The following is a 25,421-nucleotide window of genomic DNA, read 5'->3' on the forward strand; positions in this document are numbered from 1 at the left end:
GAATTTTTGTGGTGTTTTCACCACTTCTTCCCACATGAAGAGACTTCATCAGCACTTGTTGCAGAATGGGCTTTCCATCTGCAGAACTGTTTTTTTTGTTATTCAAGATCAGTGATACCCTCAGGTATTTCAGCAGGGACCTGCAAAAGAAAAGGCTTCTTCATCACCCTGTGCTGCAGCAGCCACTGCATTTCCCCTCTCCAGTATCCTAATCTGTACTCAGATTAAGGGATTTTATTTCATAAATGAAGAGCTGAGGCACAAACGGGAGACACAGAAACAGTGTCTCTTCTGTTCCAGTTTGGCATCCCTAACTCATGCAACTTCCTCTAAAGTAGGGTCTGGTATAACTCAGCCATGACAGTTTTGGTTGCGCTGGAGCTTCCCTTGCGGTGAAATTGTTTGGGATGAGGGAAGGAGCATATTAGGAAGTCCCTCGCAGCCCCGCAGTCTCTAACTTCAATGATCACCACAATAATGGCAGCTATTATTAAAAAAGCCCACAAGTTTCTCATATATACAGTAGAAGATTATCAAGGGAGAACAGCCAAAGGAAGAAAAAAACCCCACAAAGTAAGGATAGCTCAAAGCTTAAAGGTGATTTTTCCTTATTGCTCATTTATGACGAGGCAATATAACATATCAAGCACCATTCTCATCCCCGCTGGCTGCAGGAGGGCCAGGAAAGCTGTGGTTCCTTCCAGCTGGCCGTGACATCACCGCTCTGACACTCCTCATGTGCTTCCAAGGACCTTAAGGCAGGCACTGACGTTTCCCGTAACAGGAGAAGATCTTTCCACTGCCAAAACCAACAAAGAAACTCACACTGCATGTGGAAGTTATTTTTCTCCTTGTAGCTTACCTTTCTGTACAATTTTCTTCTGAGTTTCGTGTAGTTTAAGTTTTTGTTCAGATGTGATTTCTTCCTGAGCCAAGAGAGACCAGTTTATTACGTAGGCATGAATCAGCCCTCACACATGAGAACTGAGAAACTCAGTAACTTTCCGTAAGAAGCAGTTTTAAATAAACATACTGCTGGTTGCTGTAAACCACCCTGTGCAGCACAGACATTTCCCACGTTTTTGTGGCAAGCCACGGGGGTGAACGACAGCAGCACGTTACAAAGCACAGCCAGCCCTAAGGGTGTACCAGCTCAGTTTAACACATCACCAAAGACGCAACGAAGACGGCTCCTGCCGCTGCCAGCTCCTTCTCTCTGCCCTCAGCGCTCATCTCAGCCCCAGCCCCACACACCGGTCGCGGCCCCGCTCCGGCTCAGACCTCCCCAGTCACATCCTCAGCAGGCTTGAGCCGCAGGCCGAGCGGCAGGTGGGGGGCCGAGCTCTCAGCAGCGGGCGCACTGCTTAGCCCTGCGGGAAGGGGAAGCGGGACCCCACGGGATCTAACGGGATCTAACAGCCCTCGCTGCCACCGCTGTGGGAAGCAGAGGGGAGGGGTCACCTTGCGCTGCACTCCCTCCCTCCGCCAGCCCCGACCCCGAGCTGCGCGCGCCGGTCGCCGGGGCAACCGGGGATGGGCCAATCGCCATGCTCCGTTCCCCCCCCCCCCCGCCACAGGGGCGGCAGAGGCGACGCGAGCGAGCGGGCGCCTCGTGCTCCCCCGCGCGCCAATCACCGGGCGCCCGGGGAGCCGGGGGAAGGCGCGCGCGCACACACCCCTCGCGCTCGCTCGCAGCTTCTCCCTCCCCCTGTCCCCAACGAACCAATCCACGTCCGCTCCGGGCTGCAGCCGAACGCCGGTATCCAATCAGGGCGTGAGGCGAGCGGGCCCGCGTGCCGGGCTGCCTATAAAAGCGGGGGCCGGGCGCGAGCGCGCTGCTCACTCGCTGCTGGCGCTCCCGGCAGGAGGAAGCACGCGGAGTGTGGGAGCGGTAGAGCGCGTGAGCTGTCGCGCTCTCTCGCCCATCCGCTCTTCGCCCCAACGGCCGCTGCGCCCGCTCCCCATTGCAGCCGCCTCCTCGCCAGCCCTCACGCTATGAAAACTAAGTTCTGTAACGGGGAGACCGACCCTTCCCCTCTTGGACTCCTCCTGGGCTGCAGCTCCAGCGGGGGGGCCGTCGTCCTGCCCGCCGCCGGGCAGCCCCCCTCGCCGCTGGCTCAAGCCGACCCCGAGCGGAAAGACCCCGTAGCGGCGGGCAGGGGTGGGAGTGCCACGCCCCCGCCTTCAACGCTGCTGCTGCCGCCGCCTGGAGAGGAGCCGCCGCTCGACCCCCGGACGCGGCGCAAGGCTTATCTGTGGTGTAAGGAGTTCCTGCCGGGGGCCTGGCGGGGCCTGCGGGAAGAGCAGCTGCGCATCAGCCCCATCAGGTCAGCGCTGTGGACGGAGGGGGGCGGGGCCGGTCCCTGTGGGGAGGGGGCGGGGCCGGAGTCCGAGCCGCTTTCTGAGGCAGGAGGTGCGGGAGATGTGGATCTCCTTTTGCCTTTTTCTTTTTTTTTCTTTTCTTTTTTTTTTTTTTTTTAGTGAAAATCCTTCTAAATTCACTTGTCTGGGCGGACCGGAGCAGGCTGGCTCCCGAGTGGGGGGCGGCTGCGCATCCGCCTCCCGTGTTTCGTTCTCGGTGCGGCAGGGCGAGGCCACCTGGATCCGCCGCCTTGGTGCGGGGAGTCTCGCCCAGGGGGAGGTCAAAGGCTCTGGGTTCGCTACATCAGAACACACCCTCCCCAACACACCCCATCCACCCTCCCGGCGGGGGCTGTTGGTGCAAGGTGGCTGGTGCTGCAGCGCGACGGCAGCGCCTCCGCCCTGAGCCGGGGGAGGGACCTTGTCGGTAACAGTGATGGAGCCGGTAAAACGGCTGCACAGAGTGAGGAGCTGCCTCCTGGGAATAACAGTGCCTTTTGGGGTGGCTTTTGGCATGGTCCTGACTCTGCTCAAATTCAGAAGTTAGCGGGTACATGCGGTGTATCGGTGATGTGAGTCATCCTTTTATATATATAGTAACAAGTACTTGTGACTCAGCACGTTGGCAGCAGAAATATGTAAATTGGGGATGTTCTGGAAACCCTGTGTGTAGTGTGTTTGACAGCCTTGCCTTCTTTTTGGAATTATATAGTCCTGTATGTTAGTCCTGTGTGCTAGTTAAACCAGTGTTAGCTCAGACTTGTGTTTTTACAGACTGCTTGTCCAGCATCTGAGTGCTTGATCATTCTACCTGGGTAAGTGTAGAGTTCACATATAGTTTCAAAGAATATGCCTGTAAACATCTTCTCTTGAGTTTCTGGTTTGCTTTCCTAGTGTTTCTACTTTTGTTGATACATGAAATACAAGGAAGTCTGCCCCCCAGTTAGCTAAGAGAACATAAACTGTTGGCAAAGTGCTGATATGTAAAAGTAAAATGAAAATCCATCATGCTCATTTCTAAATGTAATTTAAAAGCCTTAAATGAGTAACTGATTAGAAGTCAGTACAGATTGTATTTTTAGATCATTACTTCTCACTTGACATGATCGTAATAAGTTTATGAAGGGGAAGAATTTTTAGGAGACTGATATGTTTCGAGGTAGTAGGCTAGTCTGAGAGTATGTCTGTAATCTGACTATCTAAATTGTTTTCATCCTTATTAGTGTGTACTTCTGACTTTGGTACTGATTTTCTAAAGCTTTAGGGTTTAGCATAGATACTCTTGCATTTTTTTGAAACTTTCCCTCTGAGACTCCACTTCAGAATGGCTTGGTGGTTTCTGGATTGGGAGGAATAGAGGATGGGCTGAAACTTGAGAACGTGTAAAACCATGCTAGCTGGCGGTTGTGTTTACTTTGGCAAAAGTATTCTTGCCACTTTTATATATGTAGAATGTATCAGATTGGTTTGCTGATCTGATTTCACAGAAGGCAAGAACTCTGCATTCTCCAATGTCTGTCAATATTGCCGTTTTTTCTGCATTAGTGCAAATCATGTTTATGAGCAGCTGTTAGGTACTTTTCATCACAGGATGAAGGGGTCTAGTCCTTATTCTTTGAGAGCAAACAAATAGATTTGCATCTGTTGAGAATGCAAGTATAAGGCACACCTAACTACTGTGTCTGTGCTTTGGGAAAGCTGCAGAGGCTGTGAAAGTAGGTGACCCTTTTGTAAAAGCTTCTCTTTAAGTAATTTGTAGCAGTAGACTAACTATTAGCTTTATCTGTATGAGTGACATTTGCCCTTTTGACCCTTAAGCAGACTGCTGAATCTGCTGACTTTTCAGGAGAACAATACCTTTTATTAGACTTCCATATGGATTTACTTAATTAGTACCTTTTTAAGTCTTCAGTGCATAGAATTGTAGTGCAGCTTCTGTTTAATGGAGTCCAGCCTCAGTAAGCTACTCCTGTTTGGCTGGAGAAATATATATAAAAAAAGAGTTTCTGGGCTTTCATGCACTGTGCATAGGCTGAGTATGTGTTTAAATAACATACAGGATTTTGCTCTCTTCTAGTGTTTTTTGTAAAGTGGATTTCAGTGTGTTTGAACATACCAGTACTTAAATAGAACTAAAGCGTACATCAGAGTCTTTCAAAATAACTGTCTAGCGCAGTTTAAATGAAGCCAGAAATACAGCTGGTATAACTAACTGCTGTTCTGATTGCATTTGAATAGTCTGGCTTTGCTTTTCGCTTGATATCCTTTCCATCTGTCTGGTTTTTCTACCTGTTCACTTTCATGGTTCAAAGTTACTTCATATCTCTTGTCTCTAAGCATCCTTTTTTGGATGCCTGCCAAGCTACCTGGTTCTCTTCAGTCTTTATTGAGCATGTGTGCTGTGGCTGGTTTATCCTATTTTCCTGAAACTTTTTTTTTTTTCCCTTCTCAGTTGTTGACTTTGGATATGTAGGCCAGTACTCCTTTTCTGTGTTGTCTCCCAGTAAATACAGGTTGTCTACTTCTTGGTAGCCTTTTCCTCCAGAGAGTGTTTACTGCTTCCCCACTGCATTGTAAGAGAACCCAGAAAAAATACTTGAAAAAACATTGAGAGGAGTGTCAGGTTAGGACTAAGAACATTTTAAATGCTGCATTTTGGATTTGCCATGGATTCATGAATCAAAGCTTACTGCAAGGCAATATTAAACACTTCTGTTTTGGGTATTGTAAAAAACTTCATTGCTTTGTGAAGGAAATCACAACATGACAGGTATTTTGAATATTCTAGAGTTACTGCATTGAGTTATTTAGCATGCTACAAGTAAAATTATTTGCCTTTAAAATCTGTGCTGCTCATCTCATTGCTAGCTACTGTATTTGGATTGTATCTGGTTTTGAAAGTTCTTTTTGTGATGTGACAAGTTTTTTGGTTTTTGGTAGTTTTTCTTCAGTAGATCTGATTTGCATTTCTGTTCTGCAAGTACATGAGACCTGTTGGTACTTTGTCCTCTTAAGAGAGGAAGAAGTAATAGGGGAAAATGTATTGCATTGAAAACTTGTTAATGAACACCTTGATAAGAAGGTGCAGAAAGACAATGTAGTAAAGAAAATGTGGACTGAGTAGGCTGATTCTTAGCAGTCTACTAGAAATGAAGAAACACAGCTTATCCAACCTGGTATCTATCCAGCTTTATAAACCTGTAGAAAAAAGTGCTGTTACTTTTTGCTCTAAGAACACTGTTGTAAAACAGTGACTGTATGAAAGGCTAGCATGGTTGTATAACCCCTGAATGACTGAAGCTTGCATCATATCTGATAAGATTCTGAGGCTGACTTCAGATTTGTCAAATACATAAGCAATTTCCTTAAAGAACTGCTTTAATTGTGAATTTCAAAATTGAAAATGAGTCATTAAGGATAACAGTGTAAACAAGACTTTTACCAGTGATGCTGTAGCACAGGTGTTCAGGTTAAATCTTCATAGCTGATCTTTGTAGCTGCCATGCAGGTGATATCTGGATACCTAGCTCTTAATTTAAATTTAGTGACTTATACTTACTGCGTGGGTTTAAAGTTTATTCTGCTGTTGCCTTGGTTGTTTGTGCAACCAGCTATACCTGATAATACTCCAGCATCACTTCCTAGAAGTCCTGAAAATAATTAGTAGAAGCCTACATATTATCTTAGTTGCCTATATATTTTTTTCATCGTTTGGGCTGTAATTTGGATCAATAGGTCTTGAGGGTGAACTATACATTAAGAAACAAGAAGTTTCTGTGGTTTTTTTTATTTAGGCCTTGTATTGTCATAAGTTATTGGTACTGTTGGATAATCGTCTCTCATATTAGAGTAGATCAGGTAATTGTATTGAAAGGATGATTAGTATGTCTCCAGTTCTTAGAAAATCAAACATGTATGCTCATCCAAGTTAGCTGATAAACTTGCCTTTCTCTTTATAGAGGTGGCCTCAGCAACATGCTGTTTCAGTGCTCACTACCTGATACTATTGAGACGGTTGCAGATGAACCACGGAAGGTTCTCCTGCGCTTATATGGTGCAATCCTTCAGATGGTGAGTATGTGGAGTGCTTTGGGAGTGGGAGGGTTTCTGTAGCTTAATTGTAATATTTTTGGAGATTGTCGTTTGTGACATACCAGGTGTGTGTGGCTTTATCCTTTCGGGAATGTGTTGTAGTGGGGTAGATTACTAGTTTAAAGAAGTTTTCTTTATAGTTCATTATTGTCTAGAACTTGCATTCCTTTCCGTACAGATCCTGACTGGTGTGTATCAGCTGAAGGCTCATTTACTGTTGGTTTGATCAGTAATGTTTTGTTTATGGTGTTAAGCTTGGACTGTGATGTTTCAGAATAGTCATCAAAGATTGCTTCTGTACATTGTGTAGGACTTTGGCATAACGAGCAAGATTGCAAGAGACTAAACTGCTTGATTTTAATCTTGGTAGCACTTAATGGATTTTGGAGATTAAAGTTGAAGGCTTTGTCAAACTTGTACAGTGCTCAAGCATTTTATTAGATCTCATGGGTAATTGTGTTGCTGGAAAATCTGATCTGTAGTGCTAGAATAAAAATGAAGCACACGCATCAATACTGCACAGCCATCTCATTCCAAAACATGCTTTCCTAAATGTATGGCATGCCTCATAGCTAGCATAGAAGCTTAACCAGATGTTTGTTGAACTCTTCTAATGTTACCTTTCTTCCATTTAGTTAATAAAATTTAGATAGCGTAGAAATTTGTCAAACCTGGAGAAGTGGTTGGCAAATCTGTTTAAAATTCTAAGGCTTTAAATCAAGAATATTTTGTAAGGTTATCTCTTATAAAGCTTACAGGCTGTTACCATAGAACTGTACAGCAGATATTGTTACCAATCTCTGCTAGACACTTGATTATATTGTAAATAAATAATCCAAAGTGTGTAACCTTAAGAAAAATCACAATTTCATAAAATTACATTTGGATGTTGGCAATTGTTTCTATTTGACTTTGGACAGTCTGGATTTATTACCATTAATTTGATATTTTTCAATATTTGGTCACTGGCTTTGAAAAACTGATCTGATACCTGCAGGAGATTGACTGTTCCTGAAATTTCAGCCCATCCTTCCCACTTCTGCATTGGCCAAACTTAATATTAAAAGATCTCATTGGATACTGTCACTTAACTGGCTTTATAGTGCTTGCTTATTATACAGTGTGAGGTATTAACTTTCCCATGGCAGTAGACTTCATGAGAAATATGTAAAAAAAAAGTAGAAATAAAATTCAGTAGTTTGAAATAGCATGAAATGTTTGGCTACACCACCATATGTGTGTTGGGAAAGTTAAGCTGTTAAACAAGAAAAGTATGTAGAAGTTCTTTAATTCAAGCTTAAATAGTTTTCTCATTAGTTTAGAGAAACCAAAAGCAAAGTGAAAAAAAATACTGCTGAGAAACTGTTTTCTAAATGACTCTAAATAACAATATTCTAAATAACAATGTTGATGTGAAGATTTTTTTTTTTTTTTTTTTCAGAAATGTTAGTGGCTTTAATGTAATGTGAACTTACATGTAGAAGGCTTGAGTAGGAGCATGGGCTGTAAAACTCCCCCAGTTATAGAGCTGCTGCTGCTCAAGAGCTGTGAAGAAATGTGGCCTTTCCCTTGAATTTCAAAGAAAAAGACTCTAGAATTTGTTGTCCTTGTTTTCTGAGAGTTGTTTTTTTTTTTTTAACTTGCCTTTTCTGTGCCCCTGTCCACTGAGGAAATCAAAATAAAATTTGGGGCTCTAAAATCAGAACTAATTTGGTTTGAAAATTGAAAGTGTGTTCATAACTTTCTAACCTTTCTACTCTTGGTGTTGAAGGATCTTTCGAGATGTCTAACTTCCTTTATTTCCGTAGTGGCAGTGAAATGACTGCTCTTGTTGGTGCAGTTCTCTAAAGGTTAAGTAAGCAGAGAAAGTCCTAAGGTAAAACTTTCAGATTGCATTGAGGTTCACAATTTTTGTCAACAAACATTTGTCTCTTCCAGTCCCTCTACCTTATAAGCAAGTTAAAATATAAGCAAACTGTTTTATTGGGGTATTTTGAAAACCTCATTTAAGATTCTTATGAATTTCTGGGTGGCATAAACAGAATCCTAGGTCAAGCCTGTTCAGAGGGAGTAGCTTGCTGGTTTTTTTTAGTAATGTTGCTGAAGTTTAAAACCCTATAGAAATTAACGGAAACTGCCTAAATAAGTAGAGTTTTCAGACCATATATTAAAATCACAATGTAATTTTCAGTTACTTAATTGTAACTGCCACTGGGTATTAGTAGTTACAGCTTGTTAGTTTGAGCCTTTGTAGCGTGTTTTAACTCTTGTCCATTTTACTTTCTGTTGAAATTGGAACGCAAAACCAGTGATAATACCAGCTCTTATTTCTTTACTGTAAATGCAAGAAGTCTGTAGTACCAAATTGTACATACAGAAGGCAAGTTGAAGTTAAAATTTTGAATACAAGTGAAAAATAGATACCTGATACTAACCTAAGAATGAATGATACTTTCACCATAAGTCTTTGAGCCACCTTTTAAAGGAACCTTTTCTGCAGTTTGAAAATAGCCCCAGTTTGCTTATTATGAATCTTGGAAGACACAAATGTCAGTACATGAAACTCATCCAATATAAACCATGCCAGTTAGCTAAAGCTGCCACGCAGGGAAGGCTTTGCCTTCCTCTGTCATATCTAATATGTTTAAGCCAATTTTTTGTGTGCATGACTGTTTTGGGGGGTGTTGGAGGGAGGTGAACTGAGTTGGCTTGGCCATTATTATGAATGGTCACACTGGCATGGGTGTTTTAAAATCAAGGACTTCTCTTGAGTATATCCTTGAGCAGAACGTACTTTTTTTTTTTAAGACAAGTATTTGTGCTTGTGACAGGTTAAAGTACTAACCACATTAAAACTCAAATGTTTGAGGCACAATGCAGATATGTTCTATGTTGTAAAAAGGGAAATGTCTTACTCTGCTTCACTTATTCTTGCTCCAGCTTAGTTGTTAAATTTAAAGGGGAACATTGAAAGTAAATCTAAGTAGAACTTCCTCAAGACAAAGTGTATTTAACTGTTGGCATTATCAGTGTTAAACTGAAAACAAAAGGTTCTCCAACAGTATGCCCTCTAATGTCCAGACTTCTAAGATTGGATTTCATATGCAGATCACTGTAGTGTTTCTACTTAAATTCAGATCAACAAAAACTTCCAACAACATAGAAATGCTGGTAGGATTTCAACATAAGATAGCATCAGCAAAAGAAAAAAAAAAACAAACCAAAACCCCCTCAAATTAAGGTGAATTTCTTTGAGATTCACCTACCAAAAGGTAACTTGGGGATTGATTCCCATTCTTTTACACGTGTCAAAAGAGCCTTTAATTCTGATTCACTGGGGCTCTGTTACTTTGCAACAGACAAAACAGTCTTATGTATAAATGAGGAAAACCAAACCAGTATACCTAATGTTCCTCTCTCGTCCCTCAATTTCTGTGTGAGCAGATGCAAAATAAGTATAAATGGTTGCCACAGTTCTGTGGTTAATCTCCTTCCATACCTGCCTTGCTGCCTTTTATTTTTTTGTAACTAAATAAAATGCAGACTGCTGTGTAACTGTAATTCTGTAAATATCAACGTCTTCTGTGGTTGTTGGTGTCCATGTCTGTTTGTAGCATGGAGTAACTACAAATCCCTGGCACTGGCAGACAGCTTGACAGAAACCAAGCACCTCTTACGGGGATATATTTGTGTTGGGTGGCGTTAAGGGTATTCTGGGGGTAATGTACCACTTTAGTTGTATATGCATGTGTTCTCTGCTGCAGGCTTGCCCATGCGATCGTGCCTAGAGCACTCTGGTTTCCAGGTGACAGACACGATTCACGGTATAGTATGAGATCTCTGAAGTTGGAGCATTCTCTACAGCTTTCATTTTCTTTAGTACTGGATTTCATTGTTTAAAAAGAAGGCTTAAGTAGCACCAGCTACTGTCTGTCCATCTGAATGTTTACAACAATAACAAAATATCAAAGTACTACCCCTTCCTTTCCTCTGCTCCCTCATAAGAGAATGGTAACTTGCAATGAAGAGGATTAGAGGTGTCTTTGTGGCTTTTTTAGGACTTGAACTGTGGATTATTCTTCACATACTGGATGATTCTAGAACTTCAGCAAATTGGTACCAGTTCCTTCAGGTCTGGCAGGGATCAGTGATAAACGTCAGATTCTTAGAAGCAGAAATAGTTATTGCTGAATCTAAAACTGTGTTCCCATTCTTGGAAGTTCAGATCAATGTTTTCCAACACTTCTAGAATTAGGAAAAGTTTCTCCTGCATAGGTTGTCTTTAACCTCTCAGGCAGTTCTTTGTAATGTGTTATAATTCCTTGTGATATGAATTCCTAGGGATTTGTCTATATGAAAGTATTTCAGTATTTTGAAGTATTAAAAACTACCAAAGCTAAGTAAACTCAGAAAAATTGAGCTATTATGTAGGCTTCAAATTTGTGGGCAGAGCTAAGGGTTACTTGGAGAAAAAAAAAGTTCCTTCTCTATACAGAGTTCTCTTGCCAAGCATCACTTGAGATTTTTGATTAGGAGCTCATCTTTCAGCTATAAGCAATACATTTTGGGCACTAGGGAGAAAATCAGGAACTTGATTTTGTGTGTCAAACTTTCAGATGTATAAAAAGTCTGATCATCTTCTGATCATGCATCAGTAAATGTGCAGTGTCTCCAATTCTAGGACTTTCATCTTTTACCTTAAGCTTCCTCCCTTAAAATCAATTTACATGATCACAAAGTAGACTATATAACAACTTCTGTTGTCTGCACAAATAGCTGTCCTTCCTTACTAAAATTGTAGTGAGCTTTCTTGGTCTGCTTTGGGAATAAACCTTCCCACAATAGAAGTACTGAACAAACATTGAAGAAATCTTAAAATGTAGAACATGTCCATTTTAAGTTAATATTTCCATAGAGGGATTTAAAACCTTCAGCAGTTATTAAATCATTCTCATATTTGAGTAATTTAAATCTCCTCATTGCTGTTGAAGTAAATAGCTCCCAGTATTTGAGTAAATTGGAGTGAGCTATTAGTTCTTTTGTAAAAACTCAAGTTTTTGTTGGTGTAGCCAAGTTTTTGGTGGTGAGCTAAATATGTATATCAGATACCTCATGGTATGTTTCACTTTGAACTAATGTTTTTGTAGGTAATCGTGCAGCCAGAAAACAGTCCCCCTTACCACTTCAGTATCAGTTAAGCTCTTAAACTTCAGTTAAATAAAATTGCACCCTGCTCACTTAATTCTCCTTGACCACATGTACCGAAGGCTTTCCTAATTCTAGGCTGAGTACATGGCCACTCCTGAATACTGATCCTCTCCAGGCTCCCATTCATATTTGCAAGTTATTTACAAACTACTTTGTTTTCATTCTCCTCTGGACACTAATGCTCCATGCTGAGGGAACAGAAAAGAGGAAGGGATGCCGCAGAAGTCTCCTTTTCTGAAGACTCTGCAGTACACATCCTTAACTGTCTTTCTAATGGCATAGTAGATGCCATTAGGTGATCTCCAACAGTAATTTGAGGTGGACTTGTAGAACTGGTGAACTCTTTATACAGTATGACTTCTGCAAAGTGGATGCCAGTTCAGGTTCTAGGGGAAAACCTTATCTGCTTACCTTCTGATGAACTGAACCGTTCTGAGAGCACCATTAATCAGGAAAGACTCCTGGATGGTGAGTAACTTTGACTGTTCCAGAAAAATCTGTAAGATGCAAGAGTGGTATTGATGTAGGACATGCTTGTTCAGAGAAGCCTTCTGTAAATCACTTTAATACTATTGAGTAGTTATACTTTTAGCTTTAGTGAGTATGTTTTGACTTTATTAATTTCCTTGAAAGGAATATAAGCTAATAGTAGTTTTCATATTGTCTTGTTTTTAAACTTATTATCCTAGTGGAATGGGAAGTACTTGCTGAAAGACCATCAATTCGTAACTATTCTTCTTCTATGCTTCTGAAATATTGTAACTATATAGCTTGTGTAAATCATTAGCTTGTTGTATTGTACTTAAGGCAGTTGGTGTTGCTTAACTGTATTCCATTAAGTTCATATTTCCACCCTTTTTTGGACCTCTTAGAGCTTTGGAACAGAAAGGTATGCACCCGGTTCTATAAATAAAATGCTTGATTCAGAAGGTGGAGATGCAGGATACCTTTATGGGGCTTTAAAGCTAGTCTGGTTTAAACAGTCAACAGTGGAATTGCAATATAAATAGCAGCCACAAACTGTCACTAATTCTAAGCAAATATTTGCTTTCTCTTCTCCTTGACTTTGGTCCCTTTAAAGGACAAGAAGCTTATTACATCTTGAATTTTAAATGTGCAGCTCTATTAAAAGCATGTGCCATTGAGGGCTCAATTGCTGAGGGTGTGGTTTGATACTCTGAAACTGCTTTGTAGTGATTGTTAACAATCCTAGCACAATACATTATGCATGGGTTTCACTGAACTTCATATGCAGCAGTTTTTACTGAGACATCTTTAGCTTACATGGGCATTCATTTGAAGAAAAATCTTGGATTTGTATGACCAGTAGTACATTATACAGATAGTCTAGATAGCATCCTGTAAATAAGGAAATCCTGGTCAAAAGAAATTTGGAAAATCAGGTAATAAAGTGGTTTGCAAGCTTCATAACGTGCCCTGTCTAATAGTCCTAAGGCTTCTATGTAGTCTCTGTAATGCATCTCTTAAGTGCTTTAGATGCAAGAAGAGTATCATCCCAGGTGTCATGCAGAGGGACTTAATTTTCGTAATTAATAAAAGTTCCTCTAAGCTTATGATACATTGAAATCTTGTTTGGAAATACTGGGAAACAGTAAAAAAATACCTGAAAATCAGCTGTCAGGCTATTTACAGGAGTGGCTTGATCTCAGTGGCACATCCTTTTGAAAGATTTTGGAATTGTTGGAATAGTGTGGTGGTCAGAGGTCAGATGAATACCAGTGCTGTAGCTGACACAGATCAAGACAGTGTTGAGACATCTAGTTAACTGTAGCTGGCACTTCACCTCCCTTTGTTCTGGTGGTTGCAGGTTAATCATGTTAAATTTCATCTTCTCATTGTGTTTGCTTTTTCTCATTCATAGAGGTCCTGTAATAAAGGAGAGTCTGTAGAGTCTCAGAAGGAAAATGACTTTCAAGTGAGTAATTAAGTTTACTTATTTCATGGAGTATCATAGATGATAGGAATGTGGTGATCCTACTTGTTCTAAACCAGTAGTTATTCCATCTGGTATCTGGGCTGTACCTAGAAACTGTAAACAGTAATGGTGAAATTGATTTGCTCACAGAAGTAACATTATGATGTGTCTGTACATAGCTTGGAAAGGTTTAAGCATACCACATTAACAAGAAACACTCTCTCAATTCTATGCTAAATGGTATCTCAACTTTGTGAACACTGGTGTTAATACTGTTACATATTATGCTAGGCTCTTTCTTTAGTAGAGGAGTATCAGTACTCTGCTTTACCTAATCTGGATTTTAGAATATATTGATGAACTCTTCTGGGGAAAGTGTGTATAGCTAGGAGAGGGAAAACTTCTCTAGAACATGAAGTGTTTCTGATTAGAGTTGTACATGGGTCTTCTGTGTTCTGCAGACTTTAAAGCACTTGTGTTTGGAACTATTTCTGCTCACGCAGCATAAAGTTTGGCTGAGTGTAATTTTTCATAAAACCGTCTGAACAGAATTTGATAACTTAGATTTTTACCATAGAAGTGTTTTTTTCCAGTAAGGGATAGCATTGCAGCACGTTAGCCAAATTCTTTGCTTATTTTTCAGCTCTGTAATGGTTTTGGCAGTGATTAGGGAGAAGTACATTTTATTTAAGTGCTGGTTTTCTCCCCTTGTATTTTTGTGCCCTCTGGGAATGCCATCTGAAACAGTTCAAGCATTTATTTTTTTCCCTATGGAGTTGAAACTGGTTTTAGAATTCTTGTTGTTGAATGCCAACTGTAGAAGCTTTGTTGAACTTTCAGTTTAGTTTACTGGAACAGCTTCAGTCAGTTGAACAAAGACTGAACTGAAAAATGTACTGATCTGATTCCTCAGTTTTCCTCAGAGATTAAATATGGAGATGGCTTTTTTTTTATTTTTTTTCCCCTCTCTTGCCCCAATTCAGTGAAAAAAAGTTCCTGAAGTTGTAAAAGAAAACAAAAATCTAAACAAGTCCCTTCCTGGTGCCAGCAGCTCCTAGGTGCTTTGCAGTGCAAGAAGCAAAGCACTGAACTTCAGAACTCTGTGTGTGTTGCCTGAAAATACTGATTCTTTGCTGGCAGGTTATTGTTTTCTACCATTAATCTCATAGTACTGGAACTTCACTGTTGGATCAGGGTACTCAAAAGTTCCTGTCAGAGTAGATTTAAGTTTCTTGAGTCTAGGTGAAAATTGTAGGTAGGTTTGATCAGAAGAGTCAGTGTCATTCTTTGGCGACAAGAAAAACCTCTGGGTAATCCCAAAATGTTCTGGTTCACTAGCAGAAGCATTGTAGCTGTTCTGAGCTGCCTGGTGTTTGACAACTGTGACTAGAGATAGGATAGTCTTCTGTCACCTCGTAAGGTCTTTTAACAGATGCTATCTTTGTTTTACCTTGATTTTGCAATAGGTAGGGGTAATTTCCCTTAAAATAATGTATTTTATAGTGAGCTTTTTGTCAAAGCAAGAATAAAGAAGCTTCAATTCCAGCTGAAGTGTAGAAAGATTATCTTTTTTTTATTTTTGCTTGCCTGAATGGGAGTTGCATATTGGAGTTAGTCTTGTAAAGAGTGTTTATTTATAGGTCTTAGGTTTGAAATGCAGCATTTGACTCCAGGAATTCATTTAAAAGTGTGAATGGTCAAATCTTCTCCAGAAGCTTGTTTTAAATACCAGTGCTCATGGTTACATCTGTTTGAAACTAATGGAAATTGAAAGCTTCTGAGCTTAACACAATAGATTGCTGTCTTGGCAGTATAAGCACATTGCAAGGTGTTTAAAGGCATTGAGATACATGATTTACTTAGTTACAATGCTTGATCCTTTAAAAAGTAATCGGGTGAACATTTAACTGTGAGTTAGATACCTAGGTTTGTTCAATGTCCATATGAAGTAGTCTGTAGAAATTTCTAATGTCCTTTAGGAGTTTATCTCCACAACTCTAACCTGACAGTAGTATATGAAGCAGAGACTTGTGAAAAGGTTTAGCAAGTGTTATAAAGGAGAAGTCTTTGTGCCTGAGATACATAGATGGTATTTTTCCAGAGCTCTCACTGGACCTGTTCTGAAGTGACCGTTCTGCTAGAGAAAGTTCTTTTGACGCTCTAAACTTTTGTCTTTTAATTGCCCAACATCAAAGAATTCAAACTTGAATATTCTTACACTGCTGCTTTTAGGTAATACTTGCCTGTACTTTTAAACCTTGAAGCAGATCTTTCATGGAGAGAAGCAGCTCCCCTTGTTAACACTGACAGAGAAGTTTACAGACTTGCAATCACGTGGTTGTGGATTATCTGAAGGTTCTAAATTTTTAATCATGTCAGAAATAACCCATAAGTGCACTGTGGAGTAATTGGCAATTAATTGGTTGTCATTTCTGATGCATTAAGGGACTCAATGAAGAACATTTATTTAGCAATTACTGTTATCCAAGTATCACGAGTTGATTTTTCAGTAAGATGCAAAACCAAGGAACTGGTATCTTGATGGGATCAGCCCACAGGACTGCTGTAATCAGACTTTTATAACATCTGGTGTTGTATCAGGTGCAGACAAATACAATACTGACTACTAATAAAGGAGTAGACACTCAATAACCTGTATCTAATTTGCTTTTTGGTTCTTGGCAGTGGGCTTCAGAACTGAAGTGAAAAATTCAGATCTGTGGTGGTAAGGGCATATGAAATGATTAAAAGTATGTATCTTTGGCTCATTAGTTCTGCTTTGGAGTTGAGATGGGGAAACATTGGAGGATATGGATGCAATACTTCCATATGCAGATTGCCTTAAATTCCCGATTGATATTCTTGAGTCTTGATGACTCTTTATTGGAGTTAATGCCTCAGAATGTAATTACATTTGTCTTTTCTACACTTTAATATGAAATGCTACAAGTTCTTGAAGGTGCCACAATAGTGTGTGGGCCAGTAATAGAAATAATTCATCAACAGAGCTGTATGGAGTATACTCAAGGGTGGAACTTGTATGGAAGGAATTATTCACTGTCTGAGACTGTAATGACTACTGTAATGCAGAAGGCTTTGTAGTGTGAAATACCTGAGGACTTAAACTTTGTGCTCTTAACTCTTAAGCTTAAGTGTCATGGGTCAAACTTTGAGATGAGTTGCTCAAAAGTAGGCAGAAGCTTAGCAGACATCTAGGATTTGAGTACAGCTGGATTCCAGTTAACATAATTGCTAGTAGTGATTTATGCTGTGGCTTCTGTGTTTGTTTATAGCAGATCTTACCTATCAAGAACGCTGTACTTCAATGATTCTAACTGTATTTTTGAGACATATTTAATATTTCTATTAATTTTTAAGCTTTCATATTAAAAAGATACCTGCTTGTGTCTGTTATGGACCAAGTTTATTGGTGTAAGGAAAACCTTGAAGAAAAGTTAGTGGAACTTGAGGTATGTTTGGAGATTGCAAAGGAAGACTGTTTATTCACACACAGTTGCTCCTTAGCAGGAGTTTAAATTATGTTCTCTTAAAAGAAAAAAGTAAATGTGCTGAACCAGAAACAAATCCTAAGTCATTCTTCTAAATGAAAAATTGAGTAGTTGTTCACTTCATTCACTTGCACAGTTAAAATGTCCTTTTGCAAGACAGTGTTCCCAAGTGTGTTAAAATAGGAAAGGATAATATTTATAGTTCCTCTGCTGCGCTTCGGTAGGATAAACTCCTTCAGGAAATTAATTTGCAGAGTTCCCACAGGTTAGGAAGAGCGTTTTCTGTGTTTTACATAGCTTTCCTTTGACCTGGCCCACCAGCAGTACCTGTTAAGTAACAGATTTTCCTCCCCGGCTGTAAAATTGAAAGCAAAATATTTGTATTGCTTCCATGCTAACTAAGAGCTGTTATTAATCAAGAAACTTTGGTTAGCAAAATATTGAGTCTGCTTTTTAAAGCTAACACTAAAATTTCTCACTTTGTAACAGTTTAGCTACTGTGCACACCTAAGATCATTTCTGTGTAAGCATCAATTAATGCTTTAACTTGAAAAAAAAAATTTGTTTTATTTGCAGGGGGCAGAAGCCATGGTTCTGGAAAGTGTTATGTTTGCCATTCTTGCAGAGAGAGCCCTTGGTCCAAAGCTGTATGGAATCTTTCCGCAAGGGCGGCTGGAGGAATTCATTCCTGTAAGTCCTGTTCATGATTAGTTAGTGAGTTGCTGTTAGCTGTTTTAATTGATCATGACAAGAAGGCCTCTGGACTGCCCAGAAAAGCAGGGATGTGGGAACGGAATACTTGGCAGCCTGTAGTAATTGCTAGTGGTAATTTGATACAGTTATAGTGGGTGTTGGAGAGCCCAATTATAGCTCTTGCCAGGGAGAGATATCTAAAAATTCTTCAGCTATAGCAGGGACTAATAAATGAAGGTAAAAAAACCTGTTAGATACCAAACATAGCATTGGAAGCTATGGAATAGCACTTTCCAGTAGCAGCAAGAGCAGATGCTTTTGATACTCATCTATTTATACCCAATCTGCTTTGAAGATATCTTTAGTGTGAGATGTGATATTGCTTAGGCCTTAATCTAGAAGAGAATTGACCAAGTCATAAGTAAGCTAGGGTGGCTGGCTCAGCTTTCCCAAAGACAGCAATTTTATAAGTTCATTTGGGATGAAAAAAGTGTCTTGCTAGAGTACTTTCCTAGTATTTCATACTATGCTTTATAGAGACTAATGCTAGTGTTTGTAATTAATGACACTTTTAATTAACTACATTTAAAGAATACTGTACTTTATTACAGAGCAGGAAACTAAGTACTGAAGAACTGAGCTTACCTGACATATCTGCTGAAATAGCTGAGAAGATGGCTAGATTCCATGGCATGAAAATGCCATTTAATAAAGAACCTAAGTGGCTTTTTGGAACAATGGAAAAGTAAGTTACGCAATATTTTGAAGTATAAAAAAAGCGAACTGTTTTAATTTTGATAAGCAGATCATTTTTCCTGAATGCCTGAGACAAGCTCTCGCTGTACCCAGAAATTGCATCATAGTTACTTGAGAAACTTAAACTACCTTGAAGAAGAGTAACATTTTCTTTAGTATCTTTTTTTGAACTTTTTGGATTTTATCTTAGTATGGGACGATTAATAAGCAATATAGTTATTGTCACAAATGCTGTACTGTTGTGTCTGTTTTTAACAGATACCTAAATCAAGTGCTGAGGATTAAATTTACCAGAGAATCCAGAACTAGAAAACTGAACAAGCTCCTCAGTTACAATCTTCCCCAGGAAATGAAAAATCTAAGGTAAGCTTATTTGTGCAAATTGGAAGGTAGTGGTAAACAAGTTTTACCATGAATTTGTATACTTCAAGCACATTATACAATATAGTACCCTATATTAATTTTACTTTACAAGCTGGGGCTTGGTTTTGGTTCTGTAACCAAGCTGAGTCTCATCTGACCACAAACTGATACGATCAAATTGCTGATCTGACTTGTTAATCAGTGAAGTCCAACTTTGTCCTGATCTTGGGCTCCTAATTGAGATAATAGGGTCTCACTAGAAATGCGCAGCACTTAAGATTCTTACAGCAAATTCCATTCTTTACTTAAATGTGAATCTGAACTTTGTAATTTGTTACAAGATCCTATATTGCTGTTTTCCAGGGCTATGCTTGAAGCTACTTCATCACCAGTTGTATTTTGCCATAATGACTGCCAAGAAGGTAAGTTGCTAGTATTTCATGACCTTAAGTAATGCAGTGTTAAGCCTTTCTGGTCACTTGTTTGCTTTCTGAGAGGTAGTCATGTTGAGGTACTATCCTGTAAGATGACCTGAAGCAGCAGCCTGTGTGTGCTGAGAAGCAATTCCTGTTCCAAGTGTAGTGTGACCAGTGATAGTGCTATGCAGGTGTGAGAGATCTGCATAGTTTATATCTCAAGCTGTGGAAAAAAACAGTTCAGCAAGGGCTACTAAGGCTGACATTGTCATCCAAGTTAGCTGCCAACTAAATGCTGAAGAAGCAGAACTCTTGCCTGCACAGAAGAAAACTTTCTTGCTGTCAGCTTTACGAGGTTTATAGTATATATCTCAACTTTCAATGAGCTGGTATGCAGTTAGTGCAACTTGGCTTTTTCTGTCATTCTTCTGTGCAGATATAAGTGATAGCTGGGATTATCTGAACAATATTTAAGATACAGTATTTATTTTTCTCTTATTTTCCTGGGACTTCATTGAATATGCTGTATTACCTTAAAATTTTCAGGAAATATCTTGCTTCTGGAAGGCAGGGAGAATTCACAAAACCAAAAGCTGATGCTCATCGACTTCGAATACAGCAGCTATAATTACAGGTAAATCACTTTATTTTCTATTCAGCAGGAAGGTGTATTACTTTTTACATGCTACAGTGAGAGCAAGTGCTGCTTATTCTGTCTGTTATCTATACTAGTGAATTGTGCTCTGCTCTATTAGTGGTGGACAGCAAACTATAACAGCTCTGGTCCTGATGGTGTTGAGTGTAGACGTATAACAGAGTCAAAGCTGTTGGAGCTCCTTATTTGTCCAGGCTAGAGGGCTTTTGTTTATGCATAAATGGCTTCTTGCTTGCGTGTCAATTCCTTTCTAGTGGGGGTATAAGAAAAATGTGTATCTATGTATGTATGCAGGGAAGTTTTGCTTTTGCTTTTTTCTTCATCCCTTTCAGATGGCTTTCTCATCTGTGCACAAGAATAGTCCTAGGTTTTTCACTACAGGGTTACACACAGTGCTTTTTCTTGCCTCAGTTGTCTAGAACCTGTGTTTAAAGGTGATCTAAATGTGGAGTCATTTGGATCACTAAGCATTAGCTTAGCGGGAACATAATGGAACCCTGAATTCCAGTAATGTGAAAGTGGGATATGTTAGGTACTTTGAGTATGACCTTCTTGCCTGCAAAACCATTGTTATAAAATTTGGTAATTTAGCCTATTATTTTCATGTAGCTTGTAGCTTTTGTTCTTAATTGCCCATCTTTATTCATTGATATTAATACTCTACAAAATAAGTTGCATTCTTGTCATCAATTCTCTACCTTGTTTAGCAAAACTGCAGTAAGTTCTAAGTAGCCTTGTGCTTTTAGGCTTGATTAAAACAGATTGCTAGTATGCAAATACTGAGGTACTGGATCTTTATCTCTTTTCAGGGGATTTGACATAGGAAATCACTTCTGTGAATGGATGTATGATTACACGTATGAGAAGTACCCATTCTTCAAAGCTAGTTTTCTTAAATATCCTTCTAAGAAGCAACAGGTAGGCACATAAGACATAATTAATAAAATGCTGGTGTCTGCTGTCTTCAACTATTTTCTAATTCTGTTTTGAACTTACTCTGTCCCAAGAGCTTTCATCCATTACTTCTGTAAATACAGCACTCTGTAATCCTGACTATCTTTGCTTTGAAAGTTGTAGAAACTTCATAATAGCTATTCAGGATAGAACGTTTACTATGTGCCATGTAGCTATCTACCACAAAAAGTCAAGATTGCAGCTGTCAAATTAATTGGCAGTAGCAAAATGTCATCTGTTGTCCTAATATTGTGACTTAAACCAGACTTTCAAGTAATTGGTAGAACCACCATTAATCTTAAAGATAACTCCAGAACTGTTGATGTTTGAAAAAAAAAAAAAAGACAACTTATTAAAAAGCCTGCCTCTTTCTGAAAAAAGCAAATATGTCTTGAGACTGAGTTGTTACTCAGTTGTTACTGAGTTGTTTACTTGCCTTCCAGCTTCATTTTATCTCCAGTTACCTGTCTGCATTCCATGATGGCTTTGAAAATCTGAGCAATGAAGAGAAGTCCAAACTAGAAGAAGAAGTACTGATAGAAGTTAACAGGTAACTTGTCTTTCACAACTGTATCTTGAAACTTCCATTGTGGTACTTGTTCTTTTGTATCACTGGGTCAAGAAACTGCAGCCAAGAGAGGTTGTAAGTGATTTATATGTGGTAAAGAAAAAGTCCTTTATAACATTTAGTTATGTGATATACACTGAGTGGAGTAAACAAAATATCATGGGGAAGCTAGTGGAATTACTTTTATAATGCCATACCTGAAGAAAAGATGTGGACATCTCCAAACTAGGGAATACTATTCTACAAGGATATTGAAATAAGGTGGTCTGACTTAGTTGAGTATTTCAATAAACATAGCCTTGCAATTTCAGGTTTGCCCTTGCATCACACTTCTTTTGGGGTCTCTGGTCTATTATACAAGCAAAGATCTCATCCATTGAGTTTGGTTATCTGGTAAGTTACTTAATCATTTTCATATAAGTAAAAATGTATCCTCTATTAAGTAACCTGTGTTACATTATCAGAAAGTAAAAGAAATGACCTCTCACTGCAACTAGGATCTTCTAAGTGGAGTAAAAAATTTAGCAACAAATTTCTTACTAGTTTGTATAGTTTCCTTAGTGTAAAGAATATTTCAGATCGTAAAAGGTTCAGAAAGTCTTCCTGTTATGTAGAGAGATTATTGTCTTGTGTCAGGCCTTGCAGTGGTATGATGCCTTACAGTGAAGTATTCCTCTGTAATATGACATCATAGAATCATAGAGTAGTTAGGGTTGGAAAGGACCTGAAGATCATCTAGTTCCAACTCCCCTGCCATGGGGGGGGTTGAACAACACCTCACACTAAACCATGTCACCCAAGGCGCTCTGTCCAACCTGGCCTTGAACACTGCCAGGGATGGAGCATTCACAGCCTCCCTGGGCAACCCATTCCAATGCCTCACTACCCTCACAGTAAAGAATTTCTTCCTCATATCCAATCTAAACTTCCCCTGTTTAACAGTTACCAGTTTTAACCTGTTACCCCTTGTCCTATCACTACAGTCCCTAATGAAGAGTCCCTCCCAGCATCCCTGTAGGCCCCCTTCAGATACTGGAAGGCTGCTCTGAGGTCTCCACGCAGCCTTCTTTTCTCCAGGCTGAGCAGCCCCAACTTTCTCAGCCTGTCTTCATACAGGAGATGCTCCAGTCCCCTGATCATCCTCATGGCCCTCCTCTGGACTTGTTCCAACAGTTCCATGTCCTTTTTATGTTGAGGGCACCAGAACTGCACACAATACTCCAAGTGAGGTCTCACAGGAGCAGAGTAGAGGAGCAGGATCACCTCCTTGACCTGCTGGTCACGCTCCTTTTAATGCAGCCCAGAACAGGGTTGGCTTTCTGGGCTGCGAGCTCACATTGAAGTCGGCTCATGTACATTTTCTCCTCAACCAAAACCCCCAAGTCCCTCTCCACAGGGCTGCTCTGAATCTCTTCTCTGCCCAACCTGTAGCTGTGCTTGGGATTGCTCTGACCCAGGTGTAGGACCTTGCACTTGGCATGGTTAAATTTCATAAGGTTGGCATCAGCCCACCTCACAAGCATGTCAGGGTCCCGCTGGATGACATTCTGTCCCTCCAGTGTATGCTAGCATGTAGTAAGTGTGAATTTGGAAACTGAGTAGTCAAAGTGCACATGCAAAGACATGTTGAAGTTCAGTATGTAACAATATCAATGCCAGGTGGCTTGTTGTACTTGAGAAACAGATCAGTCTAACTCTTGATACATGCTTAATGTATAATGAAGTGATATAACTTTCAGGTATTATGAATATCCTGCAGAAGATATTGCAGAAGCTGTCCTTTTTAGGTTTGGATTTTTCTTCTGACATGCTGGCAACAGCTTATAGTGGTAGAGTTGAAATAAGATTGGGGGAAATTTTAAGAAGCCAGAACACCTCTGAGAGGTTGTCCTTCCCAGAGAGAACTCATTAATGCTTTGAGATGATGGATTGGGAAGGTAGCACAGTTAATACATTCGTTATGCTTCCCCCTCCCAAATAAGAGCAGTCATGTGTTTATTGTCTTGAGTACTGGATGTTTCTTTTTTTCTCCAGGAATATGCATTATCCAGATTTGATGCATACTTTGAGCAGAAGAGGAAGCTGAAGGTGTGAATGTGAGAGGAGTGGCCTGTTGGTTACTGTTTGAAGAGGGCAGCTGGACAGAACTTACACTGTGCTTAGGCTACTGTATCTCTAACGAAGGTGTCACTGAACTCCAGTTTCTTGGAATGCAGGTGTACAGTACTGTATAAAATGACTTGTTTACAGTTTCATAAGTACTTGGAATGAGGTTGGGAAGCAAAAGGAAAATACAGCAGTGCAATATCTTTAAATCTTTTTGATCTAGAAGGTATTTTATATTTTGGGAGAAGCTTACAATTTAGTGTCAATACCATATGCATCAGAGCAAACAGTGTTACTGTATGTTTTCTAGGGGGGGGTGTTGGCATTCTGGTTTATGTTGTAAGTTGGAACAGTTACAAAAGATCATTCATTGTGGACACTGCCTCTCAATGAGAAGGAAAAGCGAAGGAGACAACTGTTAAACTGTGAAATAGGCTTAAAATCTGAACTGTGAGATTAGGTTCAACATGCCCCATAAACACTATCTTCAAAGCTGCTGATATGTTACACCACTTTAACCATAAAGCAACTAAACACATTGAAGCAGAATGCTTTAAAGTGTTACCTACATACACATGAATGTTTCTCTTAAGCTGTGTGCCTGTGAAGTATGAATGAACTTTGAACTGGACATTCTGAAGGAGTTTGTCTTGAATTGTTCATTCCATGTCCTTCAAGAACATGCTTTAGCCCAGCTTGATTGTCTCTTAAAATGCTATGTCCTGCACAGGGGGTTCTGTGGGCTGGCAGCACTGGGAAGAGTGCCTTGAATCGCTCTAGCAGCTCCCCAGATAACTGGATTGCAATTGACAATGCTTGTAATTGGAGCCCATCTCTCTTCTTGTGTTGCCACAGTATATGGCTGTAAGAAATAGTAGAGCCAAAGACTGTGGAGAACACTTCAGGAAATTGCTAATCTGCCTATTCAATGCTTTTGTGGCTTGGGAGGTGCTTTTCTTGCACCTTCAATTGTCATCATGTTCCAGCAGTCCAGTAAAGTGGAGCATCTTGGGGGAACAATAATGTTTATATTGAAACTTGAGTATAATCTGTGTACATGTCATCTAAAGATTTCTTTGGATTTTTGGGAGCTTGTTTATTTTGAATGTTATTTGTTTGTGCTTTTTAACACACTGTATTATAAATAATAAACTTCTAAGTCTACCTTTTCTTGCTTGTATAGCAGATATTGTTTCAAGCAGCTGAAAAAATGTGCAGCATTTCATGTACTGTATAGCATAACTTGTAAAAGCTGTTACTTTATTCTCTAGTATAGAGAATAATTTTCCATACACTCAATTATTAATACTTTATAATAAATATAAAGCACTTCAGAATATCAACTATGATGTTTTTAAGTCTTCGTTACATCTGCAGGATAAAACAGATTCTGGGTTTGGTCTTAATCTATGCTGGAAGTACTTTCTTGCTTATCTTCAAAGGCAGACTAAGCTTTGGGCTCAATGATGCAGGATATATAATCTTAACTGTCTGTAGCGTTTATTGTATAATGTAATGCTAGTAGTGTGGGGAAGAAAGATGGTTAAAACAAGTGGTGAAAAGTAGACTGAAGATCAGTTTATGAAGTCTATCATTTGAGGTGGGAAAAGGTCTAGGTTTAAGCACTTTACTATATCTGTCCTGTTAACTGCCCTAAAAACAAAAATGTGAGTGTGGACTGAGTTCTGTTGGCACACCAGATGAAGTATTTGTAGTATGAATAACCAGATAACTTCTCTAGGCTACTGAAGGCTTCATTTAACAGATATTGTTGCACATAGTAAACCCAGTGAGAATGGCAGTG

The 25,421-nt window shown here is 39.7% G+C and overlaps 1 protein-coding gene across 2 annotated transcripts; it reads left to right on the forward strand.

Annotated features, from left to right (window-relative positions):
- The first annotated feature begins 1,855 nt into the window (after positions 1 to 1,855).
- On the forward strand, positions 1,856 to 24,949 carry LOC101870548 (choline kinase alpha). Of its 2 annotated transcripts, XM_034061985.1 has the most exons (12): positions 1,856 to 2,327; positions 6,321 to 6,432; positions 13,544 to 13,597; positions 17,683 to 17,796; positions 18,411 to 18,544; positions 18,814 to 18,918; positions 19,282 to 19,340; positions 19,881 to 19,968; positions 20,799 to 20,907; positions 21,387 to 21,493; positions 21,823 to 21,904; positions 23,546 to 24,949. In XM_034061985.1, exons 1-12 carry the CDS (start codon positions 1,996 to 1,998, stop codon positions 23,603 to 23,605), a joined length of 1,356 nt encoding a protein of 451 aa, XP_033917876.1. In that variant the 5' UTR covers positions 1,856 to 1,995; the 3' UTR covers positions 23,606 to 24,949. The 2 variants fall into 2 exon arrangements, with proteins under 2 accessions (XP_033917876.1, XP_033917877.1); XM_034061986.1 differs by lacking the exon at positions 13,544 to 13,597.
- Positions 24,950 to 25,421: the final 472 nt, after the last annotated feature.

The sequence above is a fragment of the Melopsittacus undulatus genome, chromosome 4 (assembly GCF_012275295.1).
Source record: "Melopsittacus undulatus isolate bMelUnd1 chromosome 4, bMelUnd1.mat.Z, whole genome shotgun sequence".
Classification (NCBI taxonomy): Eukaryota; Metazoa; Chordata; class Aves; order Psittaciformes; family Psittaculidae; genus Melopsittacus; species Melopsittacus undulatus.

Excerpts from the sequence above, each read along its gene's own strand:
- LOC101870548 (XM_034061985.1), top strand. The coding sequence starts at position 1,996 with ATGAAAACTAAGTTCTGTAACGGGGAGACCGACCCTTCCCCTCTTGGA. Across the intron at positions 13,598-17,682 it reads AGAAGGAAAATGACTTTCAA|GGGGCAGAAGCCATGGTTCT; the intron begins GTGAGTAATTAA and ends TTTTATTTGCAG. Across the intron at positions 20,908-21,386 it reads ATCCTTCTAAGAAGCAACAG|CTTCATTTTATCTCCAGTTA; the intron begins GTAGGCACATAA and ends CTTGCCTTCCAG.